The 11,794-nt window shown below is 38.3% G+C and overlaps 1 protein-coding gene across 2 annotated transcripts in view; it reads right to left on the bottom strand.

Annotated features, from left to right (window-relative positions):
- Positions 1-397: 397 nt before the first annotated feature.
- Positions 398-11,794, bottom strand: part of GRM5 (glutamate metabotropic receptor 5) — a gene marked incomplete at both ends in the record, with an annotated part of 442,123 nt that continues 430,726 nt past the window's right edge. For both annotated transcript variants that reach the window (XM_081282195.1, XM_081282194.1), the window contains one exon: positions 398-1,304. In XM_081282195.1, the coding sequence (XP_081138321.1) occupies positions 398-1,304 (907 nt within the window). The remainder of the gene's footprint in view (positions 1,305-11,794) is intronic.

The raw sequence follows: 11,794 nt of genomic DNA, 5'->3' as shown, positions 1-11,794 counted from the left end.
TAAAGTAAACAAATAAAACTTTTTACAGTTGCTTATTAACTACTCTTTCACCTTCCATTATGCTTTTTCACTCTCTCTGCTTTCCCTAGAGCAAAGCACTTGCTATGTAACTGTTTTAACAGACTCCTTGTCAGCCCTCAAAAATATAAGCAATGTTTCTTAAAAGCCCATGTTTTCTAAGGCCACTAGAAGAAAATCTGCCAAAAAATTTGTAGTTGGTGTCTTCGTCGGTGGTTGTTGTGAAATAGCACTATAATCTCGTGTTTCCATCAAGGCTGAAATTGGCATCTTCTACCTCAGGTCCTAACCGGATGAGAACGCGTGTCACTGCGTCCCTCCGTGTGAACACGGAGATCTCTGCTCTGCATGCGGATCCCAGCATGGTTTCCAGTGACGTTCACAACGACGAGGAACTCTGAGTGTAATCTCTTATGATAAGAGTGTCATATTTGGGAGACGATGGTATACAGAGGGCCGATTCAGACACTGGCGAGTTGGGGGTCGTACTCCCCGAGTCCACTGAGTCTCTGAAAGGGGACGGCGGGGTGAGAGCCACCAGCTCCTCCAGGTCTGGCTTGCCCGCCGCCGCCTCGGGACCTGCCGCCGGGGTCTCCGGAGTAGCGCCCCCTGCCGGTGAGGCTCCGGCTGCGGGCTGTGTGCCACCAGTGACCTCTATAGCTGGCAGAGGCTGGATTTCGGCGAACGTGGTCATGGTCGTGGGTAGTTGGATCTCTTTGGGGATCAGGTAGGACGAGCAGAGAGGAGCGCCCACTCCGGGGCCAGGAGCAGCGGTGGACAGCATCATGGAATTGAGCTCACTGATATTGGCGGTGAAGCGAGTCACCACGCTGCTGATCTGCTCCATGAGCGAGCCCTGCGAGGAGCTGCTGCGTGCTGCGGGCTCCGAATGCAGCGAGGGCACGTCGTCTTCCGTGCGGCTGGCCGAGCCCGCGCGGTGGCTCAGCGTGCTGATGGGCGACGGCGAGCGCGGCCGCGCGGGCGCAGGGAACTGCTCCTCCGCCTCCGCCACGTCGTACAGCGCCTTGGCACCCGCGTCTGGGGGCTCAGCCCCTGCAGGGCTAGCGCTAGCACAGCTCGCGCCACCCACGCCCCCAGACGCCCCTGGGCCCGCGCTGCCCGCGCCGGTGCCCAGCCCGCGGCTCTCCGTGCTCTTGGGGAAGGGCTTGATGACGGCCGTTTGGTTGGGGTTCTCTTTCTTGTTGATGTGGACCGACAGCCGCTGCCATAGATGCTGTCCCCTACTCTTCTCGTTCTGGGCCCACGTGACAGATTTTCCATTAGAGCTGTTGAGAGAAAGAGAAGAGAGATGACTCAGCGAGGTCTGAAGGGGTCTTCCAGGTGGCTTCCCCAATGGTGGGTGATTGTGGGGACTGAGAAGGAAGGGCTTTTCATATTCTTTCAAGAAATGACACATCAAAAGGACATCATGGAAAGAGGCCTTTGGAAGTGTCCTTGGTTTTCTTCTGGGTTAAAGGCTGCTTTATTTTATCTGGCCTTTAGCTGTATCACTATCATGAACATGTGTCAGATGGGATAGAAAGCTACAGGAGCATTTTTCAGGATTCTCTGCCCACCCTTGAGTACAACAGTTGTTTATGCTGCAAATCCAGAAACCAGGGTTTGTAGTATTGTAGTTGTGTGCAGGAGTGCCTGTTACAGGGTAAGGTTTTCCTAGAGTTAGATGGAGGGGACATTATAACTACAATCTAAACTCACAGTCTCAAGAGGGGAGAAGGGTAGTGTGAGAATCAGGGTTTACCAGGAAGTAGTATGGTTCAAATTCAAATTTTATAGTGCAGTTTTATATTTATAACAAGGTATTTCTATCTGAACTTCAGATTTTGAACTTGGTTTTATTTAGGTTGGCTTATTTGCTGGAAAATAATTAATTAGAAATTCTCTATTTCACATAAATTCTCACATTCTTTTTAAGCTTAAAACTTGAATTCCACGTGGAAGAGTGAAATGCATCGCTATGGCACCTGTGATAGAGATTTCCAGTTTTGACCTTGATGAGTGTCATCTGACAAGGCCGTTCTCCCTCTATTCTTTCCCAAATAGTCCTTTTTGTTCTCCAACTTTGGCTCTGAAAGTTACTCTGATGAAGGTGTAGTTGGTTCCCATTCTCAAAGTCTGTACCCTTACCACCCCAACCTGACACAACCATCTCAAAAACTGTTCTACATCAGGAATATCATGTCCCTGACCTGCAGGGACATCACATGGAAAAAGCTTGATGTGAATCCATGTCATGAATTACATGCAAGATTTCTGTGACTAGGAGATCTGTTACCTTTAATGCAGACATCTATATTTTAGGAGTTGTGACCAAGAGATAGCCTGGGGCAGTTTGAGAAGAATGGTGAAAAATGTAGTTTTATTGTATTAATTATACATAAGACTCACCTAGGGTGTTTTTCAAAATTGCCAGATCAGCCATGCCCCCACCAAGACATTCTGATTGTCTGAATTGGGTTTTAAGCATCTATGCTTTTGATCAGAACTCTTGTTCTGTGACCCCTTTCCCAAGGTGACTGATGCTGGTGTTTCCCTGAGGAACTCTGACAGAAAGCTATCCTTTGTTCTAGGCTCTCATCTCTCCATTGCCAAGCAGGGGTCTAAACCCTGTTTGGAGCCCACTTGCTTTGAGGTTGCCTGATTGCACCTGCCAGATCCACTCTGCCTGAGACACTTGCTCCTTTTGATACAGATCACTGTCTCTATAGCCCTTTTAACAACATTCTTCTTGACTTTCCTATACTGCTTGCTTCTTCATCTGTCCCTTTTTACTTTGTGGTATTCCTTTTTCTACTACTTCCTGTGAAATCTCATTTCATTTAATCTGCTCTATATATTACAACCTAATGGCCTTCAGAATTCTGGAATGTGAGATGTTTCTCACCACCCCCACCCACTTTTCTGGAAAGGATGAATGAAATCATTTCCAGGTTTGAAGGTTGCTATGCATCTATAGTAGCCAAAAGGGTACTGCCAAATGCTTGACTTTCCTTTCTAACACTGTCTCAGGATTTGTTTTTTCCATTTTGTATTAATCTGACCTGCTACCTTTTAAGTTTTCAGTGCATTACTTTTCTTTTTCCCAGGTGACCACTGACTTCTGCATCATGGCACAGAAGAAATGGGCCAAATTATTCATGGGATTTGATTGAGAGGATGGTTGCCAACTACTCCCTTTCTCTGCTACCTGCAGGTAAGAAACAGCCATTTTGGGAAGAGCAATTAGTCTTTCAGGTCACTGAGGCCTCTTTTAATACAAAGCATAGGCTAGAAACCAGAAGCATAACTGGATTTATTCAAGCAAGCTTTACCCTAGAGATGCTTTTGCTTTCAGCAGAGCAGTTTTGTAACATTTACTTTTAAAAGTCTTTCTCTTTCATTCTCTCTTGAATGCTTTTAGATTACTATGATGGAACATAACTTTGGATGTTAACAGTGACAGTCTTTGGACTCACACATAGTCATGCCTCAAACTATAACAGTATACAGAAAAACTTTTTGGTGAATAAGTGAAAAGAGAACCATCCTCACAAGTTTTGAACAAAATAGTTACATCTAATTTTCTGGTTTTGCCTCTGCACACAGTGCCCATGGCCTTGAGGGAGAAAGAGCACAAGAGCATCTGAATAGACATAGAAGACATCAGAGAAATGGAGTCCAAATCAGAGCACTTCATTTCATTCTGTAGAACATTATAGATTTTTTCCCCAAAGCAAACAAGAATTGATAAGAAAAAGAAAAACCTACTCATGATGTTAGTTAGCTCTTTATTAGTGAAATGTAGGTTTTATGAAGTCAGTTCTTATCTTATTCAATGACAACAAACTCTTACTAAGACTTTTATAGATGAATAGGATTTTTCAGCTAACAGGGCCATGTGTGGTGCTGTGGAAAGTGTAATGGACAAGAGATACTGGATTTTAATTCTGGATCTGCCATCCTGGGTGTTTGAAAAGAATAATCTCTAAGCTTCAGCAAGAAGCAGACAATGATTCAATTGGCAAAAGTTATTTTAAGGATTCAGTGAAACAACTCAGGTATATAGTAAGGAGAATGTGTCTAAGAATGTTCAGTTTTTGTGTTCAATGTGAATACAACATGTCAGTAAATAAAAGCAATATACTCAATGCCATTTTGAGCCCCAGTAAAAGAGAAAGAATTAAGGGAAAAATAAAATACATGGCAAAGCTATAAAATCTTTCCAGTTGTTTCTCGTTACTTAACCAATTTTAACAAATATTTGAATCCCTGGTCTTTCATCCTCTTTTTCTTACGTTTCTGATTGGTCCCATCTGTTCCCACTAAATTCCATGTTATTCTCTTCTTGAAATGCTTTTTCATTGTGCTCCCTTTTCTCTTCTACTTTCTTTTTTGCTTAGACACAGAATATTTATTTACTTTCACATTTCACTTGAATTTTCTTGAAGAAAGCTCTCCTTAACTGAGACCCTGATTAGGCTGACTTCCATTTCTATAGCCGTTTAGGCATTTGATAACTCTGGGTCATATGTGTGTTGCATCTGCCAGATGGGCATCACAAAGGCACAGGTTTGTTATGTCCATAAAACCCAATGTGTGTGTTGCCTAGAACACTGCACACACTCAAAACTATATTGGGGCCAATAATTGAATGGATCAATGCATTTCATTTTTAAAATTTCATATTTTTTCTGTTAGAAATGAAGTTTCAAAGATGATTTAATATTAATTTTGTTTTATGGATTTATTTACTTTGTATATCACTTTCTTTAAAGCAGTAGTACTCAGTGTATCCAGATAAAAGATATTTCATCAATTAAATATAGTCTTGATATCTACAATGAAAATCATGAATACTTTTTTCATTCATCGCTACGTGTGTGTGTGTGTGTGTGTGTGTGTATGTGTATGTGCGCGCGTGCGCACGCGAGTGAAATTTCTCAGTGATGAAGCTCAATGAAGCAATATGGATAGTAGAAGGGAAATACAACCTAAATGGTGGGTCTAAGAGCTGACCCTGATTAATGCTGGGCAAATCATTTAGCACTTTTGAGATTCCTTATGGCTAAAAATGGAAGAAATGACTATCCATTGCCCAACTCACATGATTTTTTGGAGGCTCTAATAGATACATACATAAAAGGGTTCTCAATAAAGTATAGCAGTTCTGCAAGCTCAAGAAATTATTCATTATTGTGAAATCTTCCACTCAGTGGAGATGAGATATTGAGTTTATTATTTAGGCTGAGGATTTTTTTTTTTCAGCAGCAGGATTACATGTTTATTCTAGTGGCTTCAGGAAAACAAAAGAAAGGAAACTTTTCTTTACCTCTCCATAGATTTTACCTTTCTCCACTGCATATATTGGTTGTTAGAAAATCAGTGGAGGAAAGAGGAGTGGAAAAGAGAAGGACAAGACAAAATGGTTTGCTACATATAGGAAGAAACCCCAAAATGCTTCCACTATTTTCCAGGTACCATTAACCCTTTCTCAGACATAATAATACTGTGCAATGTGATGTGTTCTCTTTTGTGATAATTTCTTACTTTTGAATAAAAATAAGCAGTGTATCAAAAATGTTGAGTGTTTATCAACTTTTTTGTTTTCTTGGTTTTTTTTTTTTTTTTTTTACATTTCAGGTGTGCAAAAATGACAACTTCTACCTTGAGAAGTTTCTACTTCTTCTTTCCTTCAGTATAGGCACTTAAATAATTTATTAATTTCCAGCAGGCTCTAAATGTCAGCTTAATGGTTTCTCTACTTATCACCCAAATATGAAGAAATTAGAGCATTTTGCCATAACATGACATCATTAGAGGCAAACATTAATAGAGAGAGAAGTTGACTGTCAAAAACTTTGTGGAATTTATAACTTTTTTATTCAAATGATTATTGAATAAACTGTGTAGTGTTTATTCCTCAGAACATGTTTAGGGTTGTATGAACAGTATATAAGCAATTAAAATTCTTGTATGTTACTGAATTTTATAAAAAAGATAAAGCTAAACAACACTTTAATTTTTTGTTGCATGGTCTAAGTTATGAAGTTCCTTCATAACTTAAGTAGTTGCAGGGCATCAGAAAAACTCTGAGTAATCAAACATGCCCTCCAAAAGTTAACAAGTATTTTTTATTAAAAATGGTCTTCATTACTGAGCCTCTCTTGTTTGGGTATTTTGATTTGAAGGGTAGCCAGGAGGGAGATGTATGATTATGAGCTTTCTAAGATTAAAATATTTGAAAAATAACTTGAAATGTTGTTAGAACATAGCAACTTCTGCCTGCAGAATGACATCAAAAAATATTAAGTGAATGAAAGAACTTCATAATTTAAGAATATTATAAACTGAAATTTTTCAGTGATGATTCCATTTTTTGGGTTAGTTTTCTTAGAGTTTTGTATCCATATATTTTACTTTATAATTTGACTTGAATTACAAAGTATGGTGATACAATTTTTAAAGAACAATAAAGAATTTGATAGCGTTTATTTTCAGACATTTTAAAGTAGGTGAACAAATTTCTTTCTAACCTTTGTCCAAAACCTGACATCTAGGGGCTGGGGTTGTGTGGTGCAATGGTAGAGCGCTTGCCTAGCACGGGTGAGGCAATGGGTTTGAACTTCAGCACCACATAAAAATAAATAAAACAAAACCTGACATCTTGATTTTGAAAATTACACTGAGAAACACACTATAACATGTAAGAAAGTAGCAGAATCATCTATATAAATTTCCTCAGTTACACTATATAAAGAGCTATCTGTTGACAGAAACAAGTTAAATGGCCATGGCGATGTATGCATTAGAAATGTTTGCATAGAGAAAAACACTTAGGTGAAAGGAAATGAAACCAAGGACTAATTACCTAATACAGATAGAAGAATCCAAGCAATCCACCTTGTGTTTACACAGTGCTTTATAAAGTTATGTTTGGGAATGCTCTGATTGTAAAAGATAGGTAGGAACAACATCTTTATCAACCTTTTCAAGGATGAGAAAACCAAAGCTCAGTGAGAGTGGGTGATTTGCCCGAAACAGTTACACACTTAACAAATGGCAAAGTGAGACTAATGTCATCTCCTGATTTATAATTACAATTTACACTGTCCATACTTTCTTTTTGAAGTTAGACCTCCTTAATCCACAGAAGAAAAACCTCAGATGATATCTGGAGATGATATGTGTTTAAACTAGGTAAGCCAGTCATTTTATTTATAGTCTCTCTTGCCCGATGTTTCTGGACTTCTTAATCATACCCTTACTCATATGCTTAAGAAAGCACTCTACATCTTTTTGTGGCCATTAAATCAAATAGCACAAGTTCATTAGGTAACAGTGTTTGTCAGAGATAATGATTGGATGTCTCAATGATGGAGGCACTTGAAGCCTACAACCATATAAATTAATATTATTTGACAGTTCTCAGCCTTTTTTTCTCTTTCATGCTGTAATGCAATAAAAAACACTTTTCCCCTGGATGGTTCTAATTCTCTCATTTTGTCTCTGACTCATTTTAGAATTCCAATAATATGTTTTTTGGATAATTTTATATCTGTACTATTTTGAAAATTTTGTCATTTAAACTAATGTTAACAACAAATAATATGTGATAACTTTGCAAACGACTTTTATTCATCAATGCTTTTTAATACTGTGAATGAAAATTACTGATGTATGAGACAGCTCTCAAGGAGGGTAAGATGGAGTTAAAGAGAGAAGACAGGTGCGGAAGTCTAACATTATTAGGTGTTCACAGTATTTTGACACAGAGGTTGTTTCTCCTTTCCTTATGACATTGAAAGGAGGAAGCAGATGGACAGGTGGAAGAATGCTAAAAACAGGGAAATTGAAAGATGGCAGTGAAGCATGCAAACAAGGAATCAGTTCATTGGGCTCTAACAGGGGACAGATCAGGAGGGAGTCAAAATTTCATAAGAGGGGAAAACCATTTCTAGCAGGAGTGGTCAGAGAAAGGTACCTTCCAACAGGGGACAGCATGCATCCAGGCTTTGAATAATTGATAGATGATGGTGATGTACAAAGAGAGTGATAGACATTGCCCTCCATGAAGGATAGCAGTGACAGTGACAAAAATCCACAAGAAATGTTCAAGAGAGAAAATCAACTAGGTTCAAGAAGATAACCATGGGCCCAGTTTGACTATGGGGATATAGTAGATGCTAAAGTATTGGAAGGTACAGGTTAGAGTATGTTGTCTTCTATAAAAATTCTTTCTATTACACTACCCCCAATCTATAAAGATCTACTTCCCCTATCTCTCTTTCTCTATTTGAATAATCCCTTAGTAATAACCCTGTGTTTCTCCTCAGTGTCTGGAATGCATACATGGTTGAATATATTAAACCACAAAAGTAGGCTGATTATTAAAAATGAATAAAACCTACATTCTTGATAAATAAATGAAGAAATAACCATGTCTTCTTTTTGTTATTCCTCAGCCATTGAAATTCTGTTATTTAATGTTTATATTTTTGATCATTAGCTCAGCAGACAATTAGGGTGCAGGCACAATGCTATCATCTTTGTAAACATTCAACCAGCTTCATCCATGGATGCTATTTTCCATCTAACTCTAGTCCTGATCCTCCTTCAGGAAAATGTTAAGACCAAATTTATATATTTTTTAAGTTAATTAGTTCTTTGGAGATTGAGGAATAGGGAAAATTGTCTTAGGCAAAATAGTGCAATCTAAGGAAGATTAAAGAGGTTGTTCTGATAATATAGGGATACAATGTTAAGATGCTAATGAGTGTGCCAAAAATGAGGATGGAAAGAATGAACCAATAGGAAAACTACTGTGAAAGAAAAGACATTTGTTTTTGACCATTGGGTTTTTATTGTTGATAGTAGAGGAATCCAGAGAAACTTGCCACTGGAGAAAGAAGTTTCAAGGAAAGATTTCCAAATAAAGTGGGGCTTAATGAGGTCTATATACTGGGGATGTTAAAATAATACAGAATAACAAAATTCATTTAATTTATTATGCATTGAAAATATGACAAAGTCATTAATTCTGTATGCCAAATCCCATGAAGCCCTTCCCTCAGCCCTACAAGATGGATTTTCATCTTTCTCTTAGTAGCAGTGGCTGCACACTTTAAAAAATTGCCCCAGAAAATATCTCTTACCAGACCTTTAATCCCCAATTAAATGATTGTGCAAGGAGGATCACTCACCCCTGTGGTAACTCATTTTTGGTTTAATAGCCTTTTGGAAATGTTACATGTCCATCCTGGGGGGTTATTAAAGTGCCTAATGGCACGAGTACTGGGCTACCTCCTCCAAGAGTGCTCATAAAGAGAACTCATTTTAACAAAGAAGAATGTGACACAGGAGCAGGTGTTAAGCTTGAGCCTTTTGTTGAGTCATTGCAGCATTTTCTTTCCTAAATTAAGCTCTTTCCTTTAATTCATAATTCAGTTATCTGAACTCAAAGCTTAAAACTAAGCTACCCCTTATCCTAAATTTTGAGTTCTAGTCTTTAGTATAAGTGTTCCAATTAAGACTAGAAGGAGTTTTAGTTTATTTGTGTTTTTCCCAAAACAGAAATGATCGTTTCCCAGCCATCATTATAAAGTCTCAGATTACAATTTAGTGAGAAAGAACAAGATACAGATGTTTTATATCTGTGGGCCTGTGCAGCCAGGAAAACCATGTGGAGGAATTCAGCTCCATTTAAACCTTGCATAAAAGATGGAAATGAACTGGTGGCAAAGAAGGGTCCCAAAAGAATAATAGCTCCCATTTGAATAACATTTTGTTGCTCACAAGGTGTTTTCACCTATATTATCATATTTGACATTCACACCAGCTTTCTGATATGGCACTTTTCAAATTGAATTATGTATTTAAAAATCAACTCTGCACCATATCTGGAGCACCCTAAAGATGGCAGCTTTGAGTATCTTCTGTACTCAGTGTGCGGCCAGGTGTAGAGCAGTTGGGCAGGGAGTTTCAGTGAATGAAGTTAATTCTATCATCTTGAATGTTTGGTATAGACAGGGATTAACTGATAGGTCATAGAGAAATGTGAGTGGTGGGAACATGAAGTTAAGGGAATAATTCTACAGCAAAGGCCCACTGTACTTACCCTCACATTTTCACTTTTAAAAAGTAATTTACCTGCAGCACTGCCTGGCTTAAGTCCCCAGGATATGTTACATTGCTCTGCAAACAACCTATTATCTGTAGGAGAACTGAAGATCTGAAATGCTGATAAGAACAAAAGTTACTCTGAAGTGGGGAGGGGGGGACTTTTGTGACACAGATAAGAGATTCCAGAACTCAGGAAAATAAGGATAATTGCCCCTAACTACAAAATCCCTAAGAACAGGTACAAATTAGAACCAGTCAGCATGAGTCAAAGTGATCTAGAGTTGTGATGGCAGCGGGGATTTGAAAGTCTGATGTTATCCTGTTGTTGGTCAAAAGTCAAGAGATGGATCTGGGCAACTCAGGAAACTTCCCAGGGACTCTCAATAAAACTGCATGGCAGGAGAGCCACACTATTCCTCTCTTTTCTAAGAAAACCTACTCTCTTCCTTGAGCGTGTCCTCTTTCTCCCTTTCCTATCCCTTCTAATCAACTCATGCCTGTTATTCTGAACAACATGTATGAAATCTTTCCAGTGTGATAGCAAGAATCAGAGGTTGGCGGGGTTCATTACTACCTCAGTATCATGGAAGCCACAGCCCTATAAAACTAACCTGCATTATAGATGTGAAAACTTAGGTTATGGAACTAAACCAAGTTACCCAAGTCAAAATAAATGACAGAGCAGTGCTCCAAAATGAATCCAAGGAATATGAAGTACAACAGTAAAAAAAAGGTTAGGTATAGAAAGCCTATTTCATCTCTCCTTGAATTTCCAGTATGAGACACGCTGACTTAGGCATAAGTGATGAATAAATGTTTTAAAAATAAATAAACTTGAGTTGAATCAGTTCAAAATGACTCATGACACATGGAAGTAGATGAAATGATCAATTTAAATTTTTAGAGCACTCCGTTTTGTTCATTCACTTTTGCCTATATTTTAGATTACCCACCTAATATGAATACAACAATGAGAATAAGTGGACCCAACTGCAAGATACTATCTATATCTTGAGGTGAGACTAAAAGTAGAAAGCATCCTTCAAAATTCACATATTCTTCTCTTAATGCAGACAAGTTTGAACTTGCTGATTATTTGGCAGGCTGCTCCCTTTTTGGCTTGGCACTTGTTATATAAGAAATTATTTTGATTTTCTTCTTCCTCTTCATAGGAAATCAGAAGCAATAATCTATTGTGTCAAATAAAGTATATTTGCTCTTTTTTAAAACAGGAAATCATAAGATATAAATCTGTTGTTTCAAATAAAGCAAATACAAATATACAAATAGTCATATATATACATACATATATATATATATATATATATATATATATATGACTACTGAGTTATTTACAAAAACTGTGTGTGTATGCACATGTGTTTGTGTGTGTGAAATATTTGCCAAATACATATTTGACAGTGGAGGGAAGCAGCCTCAAGAAGGTTTTGATCAGCTCTTCTGTTTCTCAATTTAAAGGGTGTTAGGCAAAAAGATGCTTGAACAGAGATTGAGACAGAGGGTCATTTGCTTTTCATAGGCTGAAGAGATGATTGCCAAATTCAATAACATATGAATGCAATATACTCTCAGTAATTAGTGATTCTTTTAGAAAAATAAGCAAAGGGAATTAGGGACTTGGTTTATGTTTGTGACA

Source organism: Spermophilus citellus (genome assembly GCF_964194105.1).
Source record: "Spermophilus citellus genome assembly, chromosome: 2".
NCBI lineage: Eukaryota > Metazoa > Chordata > Mammalia > Rodentia > Sciuridae > Spermophilus > Spermophilus citellus.
The sequence above is the reverse complement of the archived record's forward strand: the minus strand, read 5'-3'. Positions and strand labels throughout refer to the sequence as shown.